The 24,629-nt window shown below is 45.2% G+C and overlaps 1 protein-coding gene across 4 annotated transcripts in view; it reads right to left on the minus strand.

Moving 5' to 3' along the window:
• The window catches only part of DNAAF11 (dynein axonemal assembly factor 11), a 42,598-nt gene extending 19,414 nt beyond the window's left edge, over window positions 1-23,184 (minus strand). For 2 of the 4 annotated variants that reach the window (XM_082235739.1, XM_082235742.1), the window contains exons 1-10: window positions 23,109-23,184; window positions 19,954-20,121; window positions 18,113-18,190; window positions 13,558-13,730; window positions 11,344-11,582; window positions 10,714-10,902; window positions 8,109-8,186; window positions 6,237-6,302; window positions 3,317-3,386; window positions 1,932-2,027 (exon numbers count right to left, since the gene is read on the minus strand). In XM_082235739.1, the coding sequence (XP_082091865.1) occupies window positions 1,932-2,027; window positions 3,317-3,386; window positions 6,237-6,302; window positions 8,109-8,186; window positions 10,714-10,902; window positions 11,344-11,582; window positions 13,558-13,730; window positions 18,113-18,190; window positions 19,954-20,121; window positions 23,109-23,169 (1,218 nt within the window). In that variant the 5' untranslated portion in view covers window positions 23,170-23,184. Of the gene's footprint in view, window positions 1-1,931; window positions 2,028-3,316; window positions 3,387-6,236; window positions 6,303-8,108; window positions 8,187-10,713; window positions 10,903-11,343; window positions 11,583-13,557; window positions 13,731-18,112; window positions 18,191-19,953; window positions 20,122-22,463; window positions 22,623-23,108 lie in introns of those variants that run through there. The other 2 variants (XM_082235740.1, XM_082235741.1) reach the window with 2 other exon arrangements.
• Window positions 23,185-24,629: the final 1,445 nt, after the last annotated feature.

Raw genomic sequence — 24,629 nt, forward strand, 5'->3', positions numbered from 1 at the left:
TAAATATTCATTTTAAGTGTATTCTGAATGTTTTGGAGAAGTGGATTTTGGTCAGATGAATAACATTTCAGGCACAATTCCAGCTACTCATGAGGCTGCAAACCTGTCATTACAGATGCACCATTGGAATTAATGAGAGGCCCAGCAAGACAAGACAGATGGTATGAACTTGAAGGAGACTGGCTACATACATCTCAGCAGAGGAGTCATATTTTAAAAAAAGATTTAAGAACAAATGTAAAAAAAAAAAAGTAAAGAAGGAACACACTATCTTACTAATGCCTTCCGTTAATAACTTAGGGATGTGGGAGAAAAGGCCAGCATTTTAATGCATTAGCTTTGCAAGGATTCATGGCTCAAGGGGAAGAAAACATGTCCCAAAGGCAGCTCGGGAGCAGTTTTCAACATCAGAACAGTTAAAACGCTACACAGCCATCTCTGTCTTTGCCTCTGTGTTTATTCCAGACCAGGAATACAAACTGCAGCTGTGCAACCTGCTACTGGAGCAAAATTTTGCTTTCCATAACTTTAGCTTTTATTTAATTTTCATTAGAGCCAGTTCAAAAATACCCACACGAGAAAATAAAATAAGAAATCATTTGTTGTTGAAGCAGGAGTGGCCAACGTGGTACCCTCCAAATGAGGTTGGACTCAAACTCCCATCAGTCCCAGCTGTTATAGCCAATGTCCAGAGGTGATGGGAGTTGTAGTCCAACACTACCAGTAGGACAGCCACATTGGTGACCACTGATTTCAGGCATCTATTGAACACTTTGCATGTCTGAACTCATGTATAGAAAAGCTGAAAAAAATAAAATAAAATCGGCAATGAAGATACTGGAGAACTGAGGCAATAAAAACAAGAGCAAAAATCAGAACAAGCATTAAGCAGCCATTAAAACCCACAAACCAGAAAAACTGTAAAAGAGTAACACAATTAAAAGACTTATTAAATAAAAAGCTTTTAACCCGACACCTAAATGTCACCAATGAAGGTGCCTCCTGTTATCTGCTGTGGGGAGAGTGTCCCAAAGACGAGGCACAACCACTTAATTGCATGTTACAAGTATGATACGCAATAAAATAATTAAATAAAATGGCAGACCAAAGTTCCACTCTGCGGTCCGCATCCATCTGGAAAATGACGCTCCTGATGAGCTCTCTGCTCAGCAGCTGAGAACATGCTTTGTTTGGATGCAGAACATCCCATGTTCAATCCCTGTCATTTCCAGGAAAAAGGATGCTGGGCAGTAGTTAAAACTAGGCCAGTACAAATAGTCTGAACTTGCTATAAGGCAGCGTCCTACATTCTTAGTCTACTAAAAGGTATCACTGCTTCTGCCAAAGCTTCTTTAAGAGAGCAAGATCTCAAGTCCCTAAAGCAGAGCTTTCCAAACTTTTCATGTTGGTGACACAATTTTTAGATATGTTTCACGACACAGTAATAGAGTTTCACTAGCAAACCGGAGGTTAAACTAACCCCTATCCAGCCCCAGGAGAAGCGCAGTTCGCGTGACACACCTATACACTGCAGCCGACACGCTAATGTGTCACAACGCACAGTTTGGGAAGCTCTGCCCTAAAGACTATGTTGTGAAAAGGCCTTGAAATGCTTGCAGACAGGCAAGGCATCGAATCAGCATCGTGACAACATGGGCTTAGCTCTGAAGGTGCTACTGAAGAGGCAGTCTACTCAGAACTGAGGCTCAAGTTTGCCATGTTTCTTCCTTTAGGAGGCTATGTTGTTTATCCAGTCTTTCACGTTTGATGTTGTTCCACTTTGGCGGTAACACTGTGCTCTGGGGAACATTTTGCTCTGAGTTTTGCAATGCCTCAAGGGCAGAACATACAGGGAAAAGAAGAAGAATGTGCAGGCAAGCAGATCCAAGGCAAAACTGAATTCTGAGCATCGCAGGAACATCTTGCCCTACCTTTGGCAGGCTGATAACCAAATGTCCAGTCGTTTGAGATCTTTTAGCAGCGCTGTTATCTGGCTTCACTTCTGCAGGAAGCACAAGTTGAAACGCCTGAAAAACCCAAAACACACAGACAAGGAACTACGCCATTTGTGATATAGATACTACAAAAATCATAAGTTTACCAGACTTAGTTTTGTGGGTTTACAGGGATGTGAAGTATGAATCAGGAAGAATAAAGCATTTGTGACCCAGATAGAAAAACGTGCAGTTATATGAATAACATGTCTTTGATCCGAGAGGATTTTTTTGACTTAAATCTCTCTTGTGGTATATATTAATACCAATCCTAACGGGTGATTTGCATCTTAAACAGTCCTCATTTACGTTGCAAGTAATGACGAGTGTGTGTGTGTGTGTGTGTGCCTTCAAACATACACGTATGCCTTCAGTGTTGTCAGTGAAATGTATGACATTTTAAAGAAGGTTATAGCATGGTACTTAGGTTATATTGGCAACTAAATGAGAATAATTATGCTAGTCTATTTTAGACTGAAAGTAATTTTTAATCTGCATTTAGTAGTGTGATTATGAATACAGCTTCTAATGTTTAGCTTAGCAGCACTGGCATTTTTAAAGTCAAAAAATGAAGAAAATGCAAGATCTACAGGGATTTTTAAAAATGCTCCATCTCTCTATTCACGATATATTACAGCTCTTAGGGTGATAACTCAACTTCAAGTTATCCCAAATAAAAGCTTTAGCAAGAACAAAAATGGCATGGAAGGGGAACTTGACTCCCCATCTTAGGGCCTTTCTACATCATCAGTTAAATATATCTTCCAATTTTGCTTTTGCATAATACTCCCGAAATGGCTAATTTCAAAAGTTAAGATAGCCCACCTGAATGTAACTGATACAGTGTGGTGAAGCTGCTTTTCAAAAGTTAGCTAAGAAGTATACTCCAGCCAAGAAAGTGAGTGCAAATGCAACTTTGCATGACAAATAGCAAACAGACTAAGCCTTTTCTTGCCACAGTGTCTTGGTGCCTGTCACCTTATTTCATTTTCACTGACATCATGAGATGCAAAAACTATCAGGGTTCATTAGACTTGGGTCTCAGAGTGGAAACCTACAAGGAACTGAAGGGAGAAGAAAGAGGGCAGGCTTTCTTTGCTTTCTTTGAGTCCCCCAGATTGAAGTGATAAAACTGGAAGGGTGAGGTAATAGTAGGTTTTCTCCTTCACTCCTTCTAGAACTCTTCCCACCAGGCCAATAACATCCATAGAACAAGTACAGGATTGACATGTTGAAGGAGCCAATATTAGGAAGTGGAAAGGAGTCAAAAGTAAACTTCTGAAAAACATAAAATAAAAGCAATAACAACAAAGCATACTAACCTTTCCCTTGATCATTACTCGGACGTAAGTAGGCTGTACATCAATATCAAGTAGGGAGGTGTCTAGATGTCTTTGAAATGGGGAGGGAAGGGAGTCCATTTAGTTTAGTAGTTCCTTAATTTATGAGCCTTCCTTAGGAGGATTAATTTTTTAATGATATTTATTAAAGTTTCAAAGAAAAGAATTACATGAATTAAAAAAGAAAAAGAAAGACAAAAATAAAAATACAAGAAAAAATACAGAATACAAAAAAGATAAAAAACACTTTAAAAAAATACATCAGTCTTTCCATACCTTACATTCCTTGTTTCCCTGACCTCCTCACGCCTCCCTTTTTTGTATTCCAATTCAGTTAGTTAATTCAGCAATTTCTTTCCCTCTTTGTTCTTATCTTAGTCCTTTAACATAATATATTATAACTTTGGATTCTCACCTGTTTACAATCCATTTTTACATACACCTTTATAACATTGCTGCTTAAACCACTTAACTTCATTCTGACATCATTCTAACATTCATTAATCCTTAGGAGGATTAAACTCCTCTCTGTTCCCTCCTACAGTGGCTCATGTTACACCAAGAGTCACATGGTTGAATTCAACACTTTTACTCAGACCAGACCCAAAGGGGAAGAGGAGAGAGAGAACAGTGATATCACTTGAGCGACTGAAACAAGATTCAAACCCAAGAAGCAAATCACCCGTAGAAGAATACAGGCACACCCAACAGTCAACATAGACTGGGTCTCAATTTGCATGAAACCACAGGTGAGAATGTTTACCGTTGTACAGTGGTGCCTTGCAAGACGAAATTAATTCGTTCCGCAAGTCTCTTCGTCTTGCGGTTTTTTCGTCTTGCGATGCACGGTTTCCCATAGGAATGCATTGAAAATCAATTAATGCGTTCCTAGGGAAACCGCCTTCAGACCAGGTCCGGGGACAGTCTGTCCCCGGACCTCTTCTGAAGTCTGGGGGGGGGGGGACAAGGGCTTTTCTTCCCACCCCCAGCATTTTAAAAAAACCCTGGGACAGCGGAGGACTTCTCCGCTGTCCGGGGCGATTTAAAAGCCCCTGGGAAGGCAGGCAGGGGGGACAAAGACTTTCGCCCCCTGCCCGCCTTCAGAAGGTGTCCCCGCCCCCCCTCCCCACTTCGGAACAGCTTTCCGAAGTGGGGCGGCTGGGGCAGCTGTCCCCGCCCCCCCGCCCCACTTCAGAACAGCTTTCCGAAGTGGGGCGGCTGGGGCAGGTGTCCCCGCCCCCCTCCCCACTTCGGAACAGCTGCAAAAGACGTCCGGGGGAAGCGGGGAAGTGAAGCGCTTCGCTTCCCGCTTCCCCCGACGTCTTTTGCAGCAAGGGGCTGCAGGGAGATCGCTATCTCCCCCCAGCCCCTTGCGACCCTCCCCCGGCTGGAGAGGTGACACGCGCCTATGGCAGGAGCCTCCATAGGCGCACGTCACCTCTCCAGCTGGGAGAGCGCGCGCGGGGCTAAAGTAGCCCCCTGCGACCCTCCCCCGGCTGGAGAGGTGACACGCGCCTATGGCAGGAGCCTCCATAGGCGCACGTCACCTCTCCAGCTGGGAGAGCGCGCGGGGGGCTAAAGCAGCCCCCTGCGACCCTCCCCCGGCTGGAGAGGTGACACGCGCCTATGGCAGGAGCCTCCATAGGCGCGCGTCACCTCTCCAGCTGGGAGAGCACGCGGGGGGCTAAAGCAGCCCCCTGCAACCCTCCCCCGGCTGGAGAGGTGACGCGCGCCTATGGAGGCTCCTGCCCCGCTCGGGATGGCAGTCCCGGCAGGGCAGACAGCTCTGCGCCGCCATCCCGAGCGGGGCGGGACTTAGCGCCCTGCTTGGGATGGTGGCGCAGATCTACCTGCAGTCCCAGGACGGCAGACAGCTCTGCGCTGGCATCCAGAGCGGGGCGGGACTTAGCGCCCCGCTTGGGATGGCGGCGCAGATGTGCCTGCAGTCCCCGGACGGCAGACAGCTTTGCGCGGCCATCTGGAGCGGGGCGGGCTTCTCCTCCGGCTCCCGATGGCCGTGCAGAGCCCGCGCTGATCCCGGCACGGCAGACAGCTCTGCGCCGCCATCCCGAGCGGGGCGGGACTTCTCTGCTGTCCCGGGGAGATTTTAAAATGCTGGGGGTCGGCAGCGAACGCTTCGCTCCCGCCCGCCAGCATTTTAAGATCGCCCGGGGCAGCGGAGAAGTCTCCGCTGTCCCGGGAAGGCAGGCGGGGGGAGCAAAGACTTTTGCCCCCCGCCGGCCTTCAGAAGAGGTCCAGGACCTCTTCTGAAGGCCGGCTGTGGGCGAAAGTCTTTGCTCCCGACCGCCAGCAATTTAAAACAGGTCCCCGGAGATTTCCCTATGGGCTTTCGTCTTGTGAAGCAAGCCCATAGGGAAATTCGTCTTGCGAAGTGCCTCCGAAACAGAAAACCCTTCCGTCTTGCGAGGCATTCGTCTTGCGGGGTACCACTGTAGTGAGATAACAAACTTGTCTGTATTAAGGGTCAATGAAATTGCATCAAACCTCAAATGAAATCCAGTTCAGTACCTTTGCACTAAGGGCCAAAGTAGATGAGATGCCGTCAGATCGCCCATCTCTTTATTTCGTTTTTTTAAGCAACCTTGGGGGAGCATGACTCGGGTTGAGGCTTGTGTGAGTGTGCTAATGGTCTGCCCTGAAGCATTTTTCTTGATGTCAAAACTCTCCCTTCTCCCACAACACTGGTATTTGGCCCAGTTACGGAAAACAAACAGGCAAACATGTGCAATATAATATTTGCTGCTTCACATAGCCAATCTAAAACCATCCACTGTGCATATGAAAGTATGAATGGAAAGCCAAAAGTTGAGTAACTAATAACATTCAGCAGTGTCCAAAAGCAGGCACAGCAGCAGTGCAAATATAGTGATTTTTTTCTGACCTGTATACAGCAAGATCCAGGATGAATTGGTTGTTTGCTTCATCATCTTTTAAAAAGAAAGGAAGCCTAGCAATAATAGCAAAAAGATTTGCACATTACTAGAATTGAAAGAAACAATGTGCAGACTTCAACTGCTAGTTGCTTTAGATTTAGCATTAACAAAGACATACTTCTTTCTTTTAACATATCTGCAGAATCCTACAGAACATCGCACAAACTGTGCTCTGGTTTATTGCTTGTGAGTGACACGAGGTCAGTTTAATTCAAAGCTATATATCAGTGCTGGAAGAGAGACACCTGCTGGCCAAAAAGTAACAAGAAGGGGTGATAGTCGAACATTATTCTTCTATCAGGAATAGAATTTGTTTTGCAAAGTGCTTTCCAGATCCCATTATTTCAACAAGCTTTACTGAGCTATGCATTATTCTACAAACTGAAATCCTTGAGCAAACCATTGAGAAAATCAGTATATAAGATGATACAAGTATTTGGGATAGGAACATACGAATCTGCCCATTCTGGTCTACTCTGACTGATATTTTTTTTTAAAAAAAAACTGTTCTTGCCTCTTGATACCCTTAGGGAAGCCATTATTTTCTTAGTCTCAACCCCTGCTCTGCAATGTAAGCTAATATAATGGGCAGTATCTGACAAAAGTCAAGGACTTTTGGCTGTGCAATGGAGCTTCCCTTCCTTCTCCTCAAGCAATCCCCACATGCCCCCTAAAACTGTTCTGGAAAGGTTCCCCTAATGCTCCAGAGCACATTTAGGAAGGGCACACAGGGAGAGAAGAGGGAGGGGAAGTTTCATGGCACAAAGAGAAATCTCTGCACAAATGGAGCTACACTGTTGGATATTGCCCACCATTTGTAAAACCTTTGGAATGCTCCAAAGTGCTATTTAAAGGCTAAGAATTATAATAACCTTGGTATAATTCGATCTCACCAATCCAACATTTTTCATATGCATTCAAACTGGGATGGGGAACCATCTTATTGGACTCCAACTCAAATCAGCCTCAGCCTCCATGTCCACTAGCCAGGAACAATTGTAGACCAGCAAATAGAAGGGCCAAAGAGAGCATTAAAATGCATTAAATCATCTCTGCATTAAAATGACGTTGTGAAACTGAGTTGCACTGGGTGGGGGGATATTACTGCTTCTCACAAACCTGCTTAACAGTTTATAAAAATCTGGCCCTCAATATGAATCCATTGAAAGAAGGCGATAGTACATATCATTCAGTAACTATTGACAACACGAGTCTCTGGGGCTCTAGAGCTTTCTTCAATATGTCTGTAGCTCCCAGAACCATAATTCCGATCTGTCAACACAACATTTTAAGATATTACACACTTGACGTCTTCACACAAGCAAGCTACTCCTATTTTTGTACAGCTGTCAACACATTTTTACAGCAAAGCAGAGACATCGATAAAACGGTGCGTTTCTTGTGAGACACTGTAGGTAAACATCAATATTTCCTTCCTGCCACTATTCCTCTTTCTTCCCATGGCACTCAGGTACGCAGAAGATTTATTCATTCTCTTTGTAACTTACTTGATCTGAATAAAGAAAAGCAGCAAAGGCCAGATCGTCTTTAATGTGGAAATCCTACCTAAGGCATTGGAGGAACCTAAGTGTGGGGGCTTGATGTCTATTCAAAAATTCTCCATACCTTGAAACAAGTCTATGCAGCATATGGATTTGGGGAAATATGGAAAATTCATATGTGCATATATATTTATATCATGAGATTTTAGAATCTGACACAATTTCTGGCAAAGTGACACACACAATTTCTGTGTATAACTTAACCAATTCCATCACTAAAAGGCCACTCAACCCAAATGAACATTCCTCCTTACATACTTAGGTTCATTTATATTCAGAACTCTTCCTTCTGGAGTGATTAAAGTCCTCGGTGGTTTCTCTTTCTTGGTTTGCTCTCTAACAAAGAAAAATGAGGAAAGGATTTTCAGTATTTCATTGTTGTTGTTTTTCTCTTTCTCATCCTTTCTGCGAGGTAACCAAGACAGAAATGGGAAGACAAGAGAAAGATTTTTGGGCTTTTAAATAAAACACAAAAACATTTGCTTAATGCAAGGAGGACACCTGGCATGTTGCTCTACTTTAGAAATGCAAATAAAGTTAAAACTGCAGTCAGTTATGTTGTCATCCCCCAATTGGCTCAGTTCTTGGATAATAAATGCCAGTCCAAACAGAAGGATCTTATGCTGTTTCCAAATAACTGCTCTGTCAATGCTAGTCTTAAGCACCTAATTTAAATGAAACTTACTCCCAAAGGAGTATACTTATAACCAGGGTGCCTGTACCCCTGCTATTTGAACATGGTGCATGGATAATATTGTAAAGAAGGAGTGCTGATTTCACTGCATGCAATGGAACTTTAAAAAGAGGAGCTCTCCATGGTACTTTGAAAGCAAGTCATGTATGGTTATCGCAACGGATTCTAATGTAGAGATGGTAGCTGTTTCTTCATGAGCACTGGAGCCAGCAAACATTCTGCAAACAGAACTGCAAGCTTCTAATCCCCAATCTCTCTGCAAAATCTTCCCCTCCCGCCTTTAGCAAAATATAAGCATATTGGAATATACAGTGGTACCTCTAGTTGCGTTCTGCTCATTACGGACTTTCAGCTTACGAACACGGCAAACCCGGAAGTGTTTACTTCCGGGTTTGCCACACGCGCATGTGCAGAAGCGACCTGTGTGCTTCGTGCATGCACAGAAGCGCTCAATCGCGCTGCACACATGCGCGGAAGAGGCAGGTGTGAATGGCACCCCGAAACGGATTAAGTACACAACTAGAGGTACCACTGCACCCCATATACTTAAGTCACTGTTTTTTGAAACTGAAAGGCTTATACCCTCCTATGGGGAGAGTGTATCACAAACATATATTTTGTACAATGGGTCTGCAAAGGTACAGTGAAAATGCCTGCCTGATTTCAAGAGGAAAGGATAGATTCCAAAGCATAGGTTTTGCCACACTTAAAGACTGATTTCTTACAGGTGAGGAATGAGAGGTATGTGGCACTTATAACAGTGCCAGTTCTGCAGATCAAAGTGACCAAGTGGTCATATATGGGGCGAAGCAATCCCGCAAGTAAACTGGTCCCAATCTATTAAGGCAGTGGTTTTCAACCTGTGTGCCATGACACCCTGGGGTGACTTGAATGATGGTCAGGGGTGCCACGGGAACACTGGCCTCTGTCCCTCTTTCCTTCCCTCCCTCCTCTGATGCCCTCTCACATCTCTGCCTCCCAAAGGCTTGCACAGCTGTTTATTGCAGCAGCCCTGGCTATAAGCTCTGCAGATGAATGGTGCCTCTGGGAAGCACCTCTCTTTGGGGCAGGGGGGGGCAGCTCAGAGACCAGGGAAAACAGCAGCATCTGCCCAAAGGACTCCCAAGGAGAGGGAAGTGGCTGAAGGAACACTTCACAAGGGACTGTATTCAAAAAAGGGTGAGAGGCTGTCATCTCTACATGCAATGGGTGACATAACTGGGCTCCTGAGCCCTACAGAAGTGCTGCAGAAAGAATGTAGTTGGTTAAGGGAGCCATGGACTCAAAAAGGTTGAAAACCTCTGTATTAAGGGCTTAATATACTGATAGTAAGACCTTGAACTTGGTCCGGTAGCAAATAGGCAACCAGTGCTGATCTAGAGCATAGAGTATTTGAAGTGCTTCATAGTCATTATCTCAGGTACCTCCACGAAGGCACTGCAAAGTAGGCCAGTATTATTTCCCACCCACCAAACACACTGCAGATGGTGCTGAAGGAGAACATCTTGCCTATTCTCCAAGCTACATAGGAGTACCTTATCTAAGAGTAGCTCTTGCAACACTGGGATACATTTTAAATTACTCAACCACCTGGGCAGAACCAGAGAGTGCAATTCTGGCACAGATACGAGATTTTAAGTGGCTGAGATTTCATGGCTCAGTCACCACTCAGCCAGTCTCATGAGAGAATTTGATTGGTCCTGCCTAGTGGAGCGAGTGAGAGGAGCAATCCACCCATAGATCCCCTTCTCTACTGGAGGAAGATTACTTCCCAGCTTTTACCATTTCCTGTACTCAAGCATCACCTCACCTTAACTTTTACCTGTAACCATGCACCTTGCTTTAACCACTGCTTTAAACTACTGCAGGGTACCATGGGGCATTTATACAGGTACATTCTATAGCAGACACTCATAACCAATATCTGCAATATTTTTGTGGCATAATAGTTATTGCCCTAATATGGATTCTGGGTTTTTTCTTACAGTCCCACACAGTAGCTATCTCTACTTTTCTATTTCTGCAATAAAGATGTTGTGCAGACTACAGTCATTAGACCTAAGCGATGCTGAATGCCACTGAGATAGAAGGGGCAAAGATTAACAATATTTGGTATCGTGGATAAGTGAAAATCAGTGCAAACATGGCAAAAGTGCATTAGAATTATACCTGTTTTCTTTTGCTTTATTTTTTTCTTCAATATATCTGTGAGCTTCTAACCTAGCCTCTGGAGTATGAGGCACAGGTTCCTCCCAAAAGGCTCTCTCTTCTTCGTCATCTTCCTTTATCACTAAATCACGGTATTCATTTCCTTCTTCAGCCTTCTGCTGGCTCTCTTTCTCTCTTACAGAATATGGGCTGAAAAAAGCAACACGCACACAAAGTATCTTTGAAACTTTATTAATTTTAAATCATACCCCGCTTTTCAATAATATTTCTGGCATGCATTACATTGTAATAAAATATGATTGAAAGTGGCAGCTAAAAATGTAAAAGTCTGGGAATAAAAATGTTTTCACCGGGCGCTTAAAGTTTAGCAATGTGGATGCCAGGCAAGCCTCATAGAGGAAGTAATTCCATAATTATGGTGCCACCACAGAGAAGGCCATTTCTCCAGGTTACACCCATTTTGCTTCAGATGGCAGGGCAGATACTAATGGAGATTCTCAGCACATGAGAGCCCCGTGTGACCTAAAGAGACATATGATAGCCTACCATTATGCTATACAGACGTCTTTCCAGGCAGAAAAAAAATCTGTAGAAGAGAAAGATATAAAATAGGCTAATAAAAACACATACATGCTGTTATTGATGTCTGTGTACCACCGTCCATCGTATCCTGGATTATATTTCTTTTGATTCTCGTTTTTCTTCTTCTTCTCCTGTTTTTCTTGTATCCTTCTGTGTGCCTCTTCTTTTTCTTGTCTTCTTTTAATCAGGTAGGCCTTCTCCTGCTCGTGGATTTGTTTTGCTACCTCAGGGTAGCTCTGTAAAGCCTGAATCCTCTCTGAACGCCCTATCTCTTTAGAATCCAAAAACTTAAAGGGAGGGAACAAAATAAAAGCTCAATACAAACACCAAAGAAATCCACCCCCCATTCAATCATTTTTATTAAATCCATTTTAGTATACAACTGAAATAAAAACTACCCACTGTTTCTCCATGATGCTTGACCTCAGCAAACTATAGCCCAGGTGACTAACCTTCTTCAGGCCAAGGATCACATCGGCTTATTGCAAACCCTTCCAGAGTTGTACACCCAAAGTGGCTTATTGTGGCTCTTTCACATCACGGCAAAGAGGTTGCTTGATGCCACACTGTATATATGTTTCTTAAAGCTACTTTAAGCAAATCATTTTTAGCTTCATGAAGGAAATAGAAGTTTTAGACAAGAGTCAAAAATGTAATTACATGTAGACTAGTTTTTACAACCTATTAACAAGACTGGTGTACATAAAGCTATGTTTTGCTCCAGGAAAAATCAAAAGCAAGTCAGTCAGTGGTCATAAACTTGACTTTTACCAATTCCTTTTCATCTTGCCTAGTAAATATCAAGTGAAAAGATTAAAATATACAAAATTTTCCTCTGGTTAAAAACTACAGTTAAGAAGCATACTTTCTTTATTTTTAGATCATGCACCCATGTGTAGGAAGAGGTATCATCTTAGAGAAGGAAATCCATCCTATGTTCCTCTTTTAGGATGGTACTGGCAATATGCATATTTATAAGCACATGTATTAAAAATAATTAAGAAATTATATCCTGCCCAATTAATCAAATGCATGTTTTTAGTTGATTAACAGTTCAGACCTATACAATGCAAACCTATACAACAACTCTCCACGTTAGCTATTTTTAGAAAACAGGCCAAAACATAATTATTTGCCCCAGCCTTTGGAACCTGATAGTGATGGATACTGGTTAGAGTGGAGGCTTAAAGGTAAAGGTAAAGGTACCCCTGCCCAAACGGGCCGGTCTTGCCAGACTCTGGGGTTTGTGCGCCCATCTCACATTTATTGGCCGGGGGCCAGCGCTGTCCGGAGACACTTCCGGGTCACGTGGCCAGCGTGACAACGCTGCTCTGGCGAGCCAGAGCCGCACACGGAACGGCGTTTACCTTCCCGCTGGTAAGCGGTACCTATTTATCTACTTGCCCCCGGGGGTGCTTTCGAACTGCTAGGTTGGCAGGCGCTGGGGCCGAGCAGCGGGAGCGCACCCCGCCGCGGGGATTCGAACCGCCGACCTTTCGATCGGCAAGCCCTAGGCGCTGAGGCTTTAGAGTGGAGGCTTAGTGCTGCTGTTTTTACAGTGGATATATGGTTTTCGTAATGAGTATGGGGTTGCTCGTGCGTAAGTTGCCGCCACTCCTGGCTATGTTGCCTTGTTAAACTTTTCTGTCTGGACAGCCCTTCACTTCGTGGCTGCCTCAGTCGCTAGCAGAATCCGTCAGTGGGCGTTTCTTAAACCTTTTCCAGCATAAAAGCTGTTTGACGCCAAGTCTCCTCCTACTCTCCCTGCGTGGAAGTCTTCTGCGCAGGGAGGGTGTGGGTAGCGGAGGATCCGTGCTCTCCCCGCTGGTGTCTGGCGAAGAGTCCTGGAGCCCTCTCACCGATTCCCCCATCTGCCCCCCTTTATCCCTGGTATTGCGCTGATTTCCTTCCCCAGCTGATGGGCTGCCTCTCTCCCTGCTGGGTCCTTCTCCAGCATCATTTGGGAGCCTTCCCTCCGCCTCTAGCTCCGATGTCAGTTCCCTGACAGTTTTGCTTTGTTTTATATTACTGTTTATACTGCATGTTGTATTATCAGCCACACTGTGCTCTAATCTGGAGGAAGGGCAGAGTATAAAGACTTTGAATTAATTAATTTGTGTCTAAGCCCTACTGAGTTCAACTGGTAAAACAAATGAACCAAATTAATGCTACATCTCTAATCTATATTTTGCTTTAGTGTGTTGGATTAACCTGGCCCTTGACACAAAGGTGCTTGCAGTTAATATTTTACATGAGACGTACTTTGAGTTGATGAAGGGTAGCAACGACAAACTGCCTATAACCTTCAAAATCAGTGCAGGGGTTTCCGGTAAGGAAGAGCTCTTTAAGGTGTATGTTGTTTTTCAGGGTCTTAACACTGGACAATTCTCCAACGAAATTAGCTGTCAAATCCAGCTTCTGCAATTCTTCACAGCCTATTTGGCAAATATGAGAGGGTTTTAAAAAAAAAATCATTATTAACTCTGCATTTAATAAGGACACCCTCTCACCTCCGAGTCATCATGGGACACAGCTCCTGCTTGCCTTTCAATTCACAAACAAAAACGTCAGATTCTAAGAAGACAACTGACATCTTAAAAATTAGGACAGTGTGCTTGTTTTTAACTCAGACTTCTTGTAAAACAGAAGAGTCAATTAAAGATGATGTTCATTTGAAATGTGTAAAAAGTGAGAACTACTTGCAGAGTTTGCTTCTGCCCTAGCTAGTCCAGCATCCTGTTCTCACAGTGGCCAACCAGATGCCTGTGGAAAATGAGCAGGATTTGAGCACAACAGCACCCTCTCTTCCTGTGCTTTCCAGAAGCTGGTATTCATAATAATAATAATAATAATAATAATAATTCATTATTTATACCCCGCCCATCTGGCTGGGCTTCCCCAGCCACTTTGGGCTGCTTCTAACAAAATATTAAAATACCGTAATGCATCAAACATTAAAAGCTTCCCTAAACAGGGCTGCCTTCAGATGTCTTCTAAAAGTCTGGTAGTTGCGGTTCTCTTTGACATTTGGTGGAGGGGCGTTCCACAGGGCGGGTGCCACTACCGAGAAGGCCCCCCTGCCTGGTTCCCTGTAACTTGGCTTCTCGCAGCGAGGGAACCGCCAGAAGGCCCTCGGCCCTGGATCTCATTGTCCAGGTAGAATGATGGGGGTGGAGACGCTCCTTCAAATATACTGGACCAAGGCCGTTTAGGGCTTTAAAGGTCAGCACCAACACTTTGAATTGTGCTCAGAAACGTACTGGGAGCCAATGTAGGTCTTTCAAGAAAATTCAAAAAACATTGCTGCCTCCAACTGTGGAGGTGGAGCACAGGCATTATTACTAGCAGCCATTGATAGCCCTCGCCTACATGAATTTGTCTAATCCTCTTTTAACGCCATCTAAGTTGGTGGCCATCACTGCCCTATGTGGGAGCGAGTGCCACTGTTTAACTATGTACTGTGTGACAAAGTACTTTATTTTATCTTTATTTATTTATCCATCTTAATAGCCTTAACAAGAATACATCTGTAGCCCTAAATAAACAGAACAATTCATGTCTCTCTACTGACTTGCTATTTGGGGATCCCATTTTTAGCTGATACCTTTCCGGATCATATACAGCAGGATTATTTAAATTATTTTAGCAACCTTGCCCTGAAACATTGCCCCTTTGCAGGACTGTTGCTTTGCCCAGCCAGCATACAAGAAATCTTAGCCTTAACACTCCTGTAGCAGAGGGAATAATACAGAACTGTAATTGCTATCATTTCTGTCTTGCACCTGCTTCCTGTATTTAGACCATTTGCTCCCTCCTGTTCTCTACATGTGGTCACTAGGAACTTTTGCTTTCCTTTGATCGTAGACGTGTTCTTATAGGATATAATCTATTAGAGGTGCTTAGCCTGGGGCTGACCCCATCTCAAAAAAGGGAAAAATTCGATCAGATTATATATAATACATCTAAGATTTATAGTTTTATGTGACCCAGATGGTTAGAGGGTTAATTTTGCAATTCTGAGCTTCCAAGGTAGAAATTTTTTTGTCGATACAGTTGTCTCACAGAAAAGCAGGATGAAATCAGAAGGGAGAAACAGTAGTTCTCCAGAGTTATATGTAACAATATACTGGGAACTTCATTTATATTCTGATTAATCTTAGCATTCATTTGGGCTGTTATTAGTTTCCATTTTTAAAGAGGCTCTAGCTACAGCAATATGCTTCTGCCTTGCACACTGAATGTTTCTCCTGCAATTGGTTGCTAAATTGGTCTGTTATTTTTCCACATTCTTTCATAACTGGCTTGCGCTATGAAGAATGTAACTAACATTCAGAAGTGACTCCCCCTAAGCTCAGTCAGACTTAATTTTGGGCAAATGGATCTAGAACACAGCCTCACACTGCAATCTTACACAGGTCTACTGAGAAGTAAACTCCACAGTTTTCAGTGGAACTTACACCCAAAAAAAGTCTACATTATCTGCTGAAAGATGGGATAACAAGATGAAAAGGGTGGACAGGGCTCCTGAACCTTTAATAGATGTATAGAAAAGTGGATTTCAGCCCTGAAGCACATCATGCAAGCTGCACCTGCTGAAGTCTTCTCTTCTACACGACTACTAAAGGTGCTATAGTTTTCAAATGGCTGCCCTCCTACACAATCAGATTAACATATGAAGCTGATATTGAGCCAGATCATTGGTCCATTTTTCGTGGCCACAGCCTCCAGCTTAGAGGCAGAGGCAGAAGAGCTGGCCAAGTCTAGGGCTGCTGCATGGCCAGCTGGGGAATTGGACCTGGTTCTCAAGGCTGGTGGTTTGGAGCCCATGGAACCTTAGGCTGGTGGTCGAGAACTTGCAGAGCCTGAGTCAGGTAACTCACAGATGCCGTTCTCTGAGCCTGACTCACTGGAGGAATCTAGTCCCTCCTGCACTGCTGTGTCCGTACGCCAGGTGGGAGTTCACAGAAAGAATGTGAGGCACTTGTCTGCAAGCCAAGGAGACAACCCTCTAAGATCCATAGTTTTCAGGCCAAAGCACTGGAGCCTGGAAAGGGCAGGGTGGAGGAAAGTACACATAAAAGCCTGTTTACCTCCAGCCTTTGTTGGAGCAAGCTGCTCACTTGGATCTACCCAGGGCTGGCTGGCCTTGACTCTATTGCCACCTGGTATGGCGGAGTCACGCTAGCCACGTGACCCGGAAGTGTCTTCGGACGGCGCCAGCTCACGGCCTCTAGAGCGAGATGAGCACGCAACCCTAGAGTCGGACACGACTGGCCCGTACGGGCAGGGGTATCTTTACCTTTATGGCGGAGTCAGGACATCACTGAGCCAGCAGCATCTACTCTAGCTGGCAGTAGCTCTCCGAGATTTCAGACATAAAGAAGAGATTCCAAGGGTGAAACTAAGCTATGTTCCTTTCTGCTTGCGTGCACACCTGCTTTCCATCTGCCCAACCTGCCCATTATATAAACAAAAAAACCAGGTCTCCAGCATTTTCTCCTCACAATAAAAGTCTCCCCCTGGAGCCTCCTGCTTTTTGTGGGAGAGAAAAAGTGACATGCTTGAACTGTTAGAAGCTCACATTTTGTTCTCAAAATCAAGTCCTCCCCCCCCCCCTGACTTCTAGAAACAGCATAGCCAAGGATCCATTTCTAGAGATGAGGGTGAGGCAGGCATGCTGGGATATACTGGCTCTAAATTATTCTTAAAGATAAAGGTAAAGGGACCCCCTGACCATTAGGTCCAGTCGTAGCCAACTCTGGGGTTGCCGCGATCATTTTGCTTTATTGGCTGAGCATGACTAAGCCACTTCTGGCGAACCAGAGCAGCACACGGAAATGCCGTTTACCCTCCCGCCAGAGCGGTACCTATTTATCTACTTGCACTTTGACGTGCTTTTGAACTGCTAGGTTGGCAGGAGCAGGGACCGAGCTACCACCATTTAAATGCAGAGCCTTACAGAAGATATTTGATTAACCAGTCCGATTGCACAGCTACCTTTCGGCTAGCTTGCATAGTTCAGCAGTCCAACTGCCGCACTGGAGAATTGGGCAATCACTTGAAATATGTTGCCGTGACTATTTAAGCACAATATAGTCATATCTCATGTTGCGTCCACTTCAGGCTACGTGTTTTCGTGTTGTGTCCCACGGCAACCCGGAAGTACTGGAACGGGTTACTTCGGGGTTTTGCCGCTCGCACATGCGCAGAAGAGCTAAATCACACCGTGCGCATACACAGACACAGTGCTTCAACTTGCGTCAGTTATGTGTTATGGGCGGGCCTCCAGAACGGATCCCATCCATAGCACGAGGTTCCACTGTACTCCAAAGCTTCAATCTAGTGGTTGTGCCAACTCACTCAAATAACATATCAACAAAATCCTGTGGGCTGAAGGACTTATGTGTGAAGATCACGTACAATGTTTTGATGTCACAGGCTGTTGGGAAAGGATCCCCTGCAGACAAAACTAAAGTGAGAGCAGGTCTCTTTCTCACCCAGACTAATGAATAAGCCTGGCATGGAAGTGCTTATATTGAGCATCACCTATCAATTCAAGGAGGTGTCTCAAGCTGGATAAAGTTTGTTCCACTTGCTGAATGCAAACATCTCTGCTTGATATTCCTACTGTTGACAGGTTCAATAACTTGAACCTAGACAAGCTAATAAATATCTGCTTCTGAGAAACAGAAAATCCATGTGTGCCCAGAATCCAGCAGGGTTTCAGCAGTACCATTCTCTATCATAAAAAGATGGCTCCTTTTCCATATTAACAAGCATGACTTACATTTTTTTTTTGTAAGGCAAAAGATCTTACCTTCCAAATTCTCAATTTTTTCAATGTTGTTTAAAGCCAAATTTAAATATTCAAGCTTCTTCAGTTTGCTAACATTTTCTGAAACAGAATTTATTCCTGATCACGTCAATCTGCAAGGTTAGGCTTAATGAAGAAAATACAGTAATAGTTTTTAAATTACCAACCGAGCAGAAATTAAAACAGGCCACCCCCAAAAGTCTTCAAGAAGCCAAAAGACCACAGTGTTATTAATACTATTATTATTCATTTCATTTCTGCACCTCTCTCTATATTTTTAAGAGGATGAATCAAAGCATTACCATTCCATTCAAATAAATTAGAAGACTAGTGAATTAATTCAGTTCAAATGGAAGGGGAATTGAGATGACAGTGGCTCTGCTAAGAATGAGACTGGATCTCTGTCCCCCAAAAAGAGCATTCTGGGAGCAGGAACAGGCAGCAGGGATTTAAGCGGAATGCTCACATGACCTGGCAAAAAATGGAAGTGTAAGACAAGCTATTTTAAAGGCTTGTTTTCCTTTTTGATAGGCTTGGACCAGCTCAGCAGGCAGAAGGCTTGCTCCTGAAGGAGTTTTGGATCTGGCATCACTCTACACTGACTTACAATGACAGCTTGCTTTACACCAGCTTCTTGAGATTAAGGGAATGATCCTATACACAATTTACTCACCGCATTTGTAAGTTTCAGAGGAAGCAGAAAGGAAAATTAATGAACAACTTCCTGGTTATAGCTTGTGAACTACCGTATTTTTCGCCCTATAGGACGCACTTTTTCCCCTCCAAAAATGAAGGGGAAATGTGTGTGCGTCCTATGGGGCGAATGCAGGCTTTCGCTGAAGCCTGGAGAGTGAGAGGGGTCGGTGCGCACCGACCCCTCTCGCTCTCCAGGCTTCAGGAAGCTACCCGCAAGCCTTGCAAGCCCGGGGGGAGGTCCCGCGGGCTCGCAAGGCTTGCGGGCAGCAGCCTGCAGCCCACAAGCTCGGGGGATAGCGGGGAGGCGGAGCACCGCCACCCCGCTATTCCCCGACCTTATCTGAAGGCTGGCGGGGGGGGGGAGAAGCAAGCTCACTTCTCCCCCCCCCCCCGCCAGCCCCACAAGCTCAGGGGATAGCGGGGAGGCGGAGCGCCGCCACCCCGCTATTCCCCGACCTGATCTGAAGGCTGGCGGGGGGGAGAAGCAAGCTTGCTTCTCTCCCCCCCCCCCCAGCCAGCCCCACAAGCTCGGGGGATAGCGGGGAGGCGGAGCGCCGTCACCCCGCTATTCCCCGACCTGATCTGAAGGCTGCCGGGGGGGGGAGAGAAGCAAGCTTGCTTCTCTCCCCCCCCCCCGCCAGCCCCACAAGCTCGGGGGATAGTGGGGAGGTGGAGCGCCGCCACCCCGCTATTCCCCGACCTGATCTGGAGGCTGGCGGGGGGGGGGGAGAAGCAAGCTTGCTTCTCCCCATCGCCAGCCCCATAAGCTCGGGGTACAGCGGGGCAAGCCACTGCCCTACGGATGCTAGAGAGGCTGTCCCTGAAGGCAGAAGAGGGAGAGAGAGCACTCTGTCTCCCTCTTCTAGCTTGGGGATGGCTGCGCAAACCTGGGGGGGGGGGGATAAAAAAAATTCCTTGATTTCCCCCCAAAAAAACTAGGTGCGTCCTATGGGCCAGTGTGTCCTATAGGGCGAAAAATACGGTATTTGTATAGGACAAAAGAGAAAGGAGTTTTTGAAAACGGTTTTCTCTTCTTAAAACGTTATGGGCCTTGAACACCTTATCCCTTTTAAAACTTTCCCCTCCCAATATCATCTTAGACCATTTTCAGCTGTCAGACGGATTAATACATCACTGAGTTTACTCACCAATTTTGGGGATCAGATTATTTTGAAGATACAGAATTTTCAAATCCCGGCACCATTTGTCAAGATGTTCTATTTTCTCTATATTCTGCTGGTGTAAGGAAATTTCTTCCAAGGAAAAGATTTCACAGTTGTTATGTTCTGCCCTTTGTCTAACTAGCTCTTCTGTGACTGAAAGAAATATCATAGTAAATACAGAAGCAATTCCTTCCATCAAGTAAGGCCACATTCATTGCTTTAGAAAGATATCAAAACCAGAAGTGGGTTTTATATTCTCACTTCTGTATTTGATACTTTTCTAAGGCAATACTTCTTGCAATAGCATTGAAAAATAGAAGCTGCCCATTGGTCCGTCCAGCTCATTAATGTTGACACTGACTGGCAGCAGTTCTTCAGAGTCTCAGACAGGACTCTTTCCTAGTCCTACCTGAAGATGCTGGGGAGTGAACCTGAGAACTTCTGTGGTGTATAAAATATGTGTTTTGTGGGGAAATTAATCTCATCACAGGAAAAAACAATAACATAAGCTTGGTTAAATGATGCGCAGAACTGATTTCATAAAGAATGCATTCCAGTGCTGTTTTTGTGGGAGATTTTGCAATTAAACCTAACAATGCATGTCTATGCTAATTAGTAAATAAAGACCACAGAGCTGTAAATTTCCAGAGAAGGCTCAGCTGGGTCATGCGCCCACATTTTGTGGGAGGGAGGAAGTAAGGCTTATTTCCTATTCCTTTTGCTCTCTTTTCTCTTCTTTTTGAACCATGTAACGGACCAGGTGCATGAGACTGGGGCTCCCGAGTGCCAGACTCCATGTTTGAAACTAACTGTTGCAATTTATACTGCAGAGGTTTGAACCTGTGTTGTTTTTGCTGTAGCACTGAACAATGCATGAATGAGACCTCTGGTCACCGTAAGTAAAGCGTTTAAACTTACTTAAGTTTGTAGTCTATTCACTATGAGAGAGGGGTAGAGGCAGGGGAGCACATTGTGAGCGCTCCGTAGTTTTAAATTATTTTCTATTGATCCGAAGTACTCAGAAAAAATATGTCAAAAATTGTAGAAAGGTTTATTCTACAATTTCTACTTTTAGTTAAGTATTTTTATTAATTTACTTGATGGGGGGGCAGCTATCCCCACCACCACCACCACTGCCCCCTTGCCTCTGCACATGCTCTTGACTTGCAAATCCCTTCTGCACGTGCTTTTGGGCTGTCAGAACCGGGAGACCCTCTGCATATGCGCAGAGATGAGCTCTCCTTCCACAGGCTGAAAAAGGCTTCCTGCAGGTGCCTTTGCCTCCTTAGCTTACTCAGCATCCCCTTTCCACGTGCTCCCTGTACGGGAAGATGTCCTCTGCACGTGCTCAGGTCCACCAGCTTCAAAGTCATTCCCCTAGGGCTTGAGAAACGCTCTCTGCACATGCTCTTGGCTTGGGGAGAAATGCCTCCTCAATAATATTGTGCCGGATTTACATATAAGCTAAACAAGCTATAGCTTAGGACCCCACTCTCTTGGGGACCTCCAAAAAAATTAAAGGAAAAACAACAACTGGATGCACATTTCCAAAATATAAGATAAAAAACAAATGAAATGAAATCATTTTAAATTAGAGCTTAATAATTATTTCACTATTAATATACTTCTTCTTAATTGTATTTCACTATTAATATACTTCTTCCCAATTGTATTTCAGTTCAACAATTGCTTTGATAAAATACTATTTTGTTATGTGCAAATGGCTTTAGATACCTATTAGGTGCATAAATTACCACATAACATATATTCAACACAAAAAACAGCGACAATTGGTTGTTGACAAAGGACAGCTGGACATATAAAGGGCCCCAATACCTTCAGTAGCTCAGGGCCTCATCAAAACTAAATCCAGCCCTGAAGAATATTAATAATAATAATAATAATAATAATAATAGTGTCCCGTCCATCTGACTGGGTTGCCCCAGGCACTCTGGGAAATAATAATAATAATAATAATAATAATAATAATAATAATAGGGCCCCGCCCAGCCAACACGACACATTAGAAGAAACTTCCCTATATAGGGCTGCCTTCAGATGTCTTCTAAAGGTTATGCAGCTGTTTAGCTACGGTGTGGGGAGAAAGACCGCTCCCTGCCCTCTGCACATGCTCCAGAGACAGGCGAGAGGCGGCAGAAAACACCTGAAGCCACGAGGCGCAGGAGGTGTGAGGAATGGGCGTGGGAACTGCATTTCCCAGGAGGCTTTGCGCGCGGGGCAGGGACAGGGTCACGTGCTTTGAGCGACCGTTACAAACGACGGTTGGCCGCGTTCGAAGTGCACGGCGCGGTCCTGCTCTGAAGGCACCGTAAGGCCCCCTGTTGTTCTCTCAGGGAAAACCGGTTCCGGGGTTTCTCCCTCCCCCCCCAAAAAAAAACAACACACACCCTCCGCCCCATTTTTCCCTCAGGCTCGGCGCCGAGCGGTTCGCACCCCCTCCCCCCCGGCGAAGACGCGAGGAAAGCGGGACTCACTGCGCCCCATGGCCGCTCGCGGGGCCTTCGCTTTGCTTCGGCGGCGGCGGCCTCCTCCTCACGGCCGACGCCGTCGCCATGGCAACCGAACGCAGGAGGCGGGGCCTACCCGGCGGTTTATATTACGTTCCTCTTTCCTCACGGCGGCTAAAGAGGTAAGGGCTTAGGGGGCGGGGAAATGGAACTCTCTCCGTACAATTCCGGCACCGAAGCGGACGTCGCCGAGTGGCTTCTCTCGCTGGGGTTTTGACCACGCTTGTGTTCTAAGGATCCAGAGCTGGTTCCCAGCAACACGAACCCACAGACAAACCGGCAGGGGCAGGGGGGCGGTGCATTGTAAGCCAACGAAATGCCTAGCCAGCCTCGGGCTCGCTATCTGGACTAGGGGAGGGGGTTAGAAAGGGGGGAGGCAGTTCGGTTTTGTGCCGGAAGTCTAGGACAGCACTAGGTTGGGTTCGCACCCCTTTGGCGGGAAGAATCTCCTCTCTTTTGCGTCCCCAATTTACTGCCCCCGCGGCGGGAACAGCCCTCCCACGTTGCCGGTATTTCTGTGCCGGATGAATCTCAAAGCGGCTTTAAAAACAATGGATAACGCCAACATTATAGAGCAACACGAATGCGGCGTGGATCAAGCCACGAGCTCACCTGCGCTTCGCGAAATAAGCATTTTAATCTCGAAAATGGCTTCGCTTGGGTTGTAAGGCATGCTAAACAACGCCCCGCTGTGGCTTTAAAAGGGAAGTAGACGCCTGCTTCTTGGGAGAAAAGCAATGACAAACCTAGACAGCATCTTAAAAAGCAGAGACATCACCTTGCCAACAAAGGTCCGTACTGGTTTCCCCAGTAGTGATGTATGGAAGTGAGAGCTGGACCATAAAGAAGGTTGATCGCCGAAGAATTGATGCTTTTGAATTATGGTGCTGGAGGAAACTCTTGAGAGTCCCATGGACTGCAAGAAGATCAAACCTCTACATTCTGAAGGAAATCAGCCCTGAGTGCTCACTGGAAGGACAGATTGTGAAGCTGAGGCTCCAAGACTTTGGCCACCTCAGGAGAAGAGAAGACTCCCTGGAAAAGCCCCTGATGTTGGGCAAGATGGAGGGCACAAGGAGAAGGGGACGACAGAGGACGAGATGGTTGGACAGTGTTATCGAAGCTACAAACATGAGTCTGACTAAACTGCGGGAGGCAGTGGAAGACAGGAGTGCCTGGCGTGCTCTGGTCCATGGGGTCATAAAGAGTCGGACACGACTAAACAACAACAAGTGTTGTTTGACAAATTTGTATACCACCCCTTCACCCAAAGATCTCACGAAATGCGTAATTAAAAACAAAACAAGCCAGTAACACACATGCGCGCAATTAAAAGGACATAGGATGTTGATCAACAGAAGGCCTGGTTGAAGAGGAACATTTTCGCTGGGGCCTGAAGCTGTGCAAATTTATTATATTTTTTTATTCAGTTTCTAGGTTGCTCTTCATCCATACATGGAACTCCCTGGACTTAATTAAACCTATAGAACTCACTGCCCATAGTCACAGCTTTAAAATCTTCCTGAGATTAGACTGATTCAAGGCCCTCGGGACTTTTATGGCTTATTGGTCATGGCAGCAGGTCCAGAAGCAGCATACCTCTATTAAGGGGCAGTTGTGGCAGAGAGGGAAGGGATTAGCGCTTTTGGGTTCACATGGAGGATACCTGCAGGAAAGACAACAAACTCAGCTGTAAAATTGCACCACCTGGTGGCTCAAGGTGCACTTTATAGAGAATCGGTCTAACTTCTACAATGCTTTCTGTGTGTGTGTGTGTGTGTGTGTGTGTGTGAACAAAACAAAAAGTGCAAGCATAACACAAAGAACCGAAAATGTAAACCATAAAGCGTCACAGCCTGGAAACACTGAAAGTACAAAAATACAGTGCACTAGCATAGCTGTCAACTTTTCCCTTTTCTTGCGAGGAATCCTATTCAGAATAAGGGAACTTCCCTTTAAAAAAGGGAACAGTTAGTAGCTATGTGCACTAGTCATTAGCATCTGTCTGGCAGGGAACACTTCCTCATGGTCTTTTGCAGGGATACCTTCCTAGCGCTTACTCCCTGGGACTGCTTTTGGACTGGTGTTTGCCAAGGATCGAACCTGAGGGCTCAAAGGATGTGTTCTGCCTCT

The sequence above is a fragment of the Podarcis vaucheri genome, assembly GCF_965113315.1.
Source record: "Podarcis vaucheri genome assembly, chromosome: 8".
NCBI lineage: Eukaryota > Metazoa > Chordata > Lepidosauria > Squamata > Lacertidae > Podarcis > Podarcis vaucheri.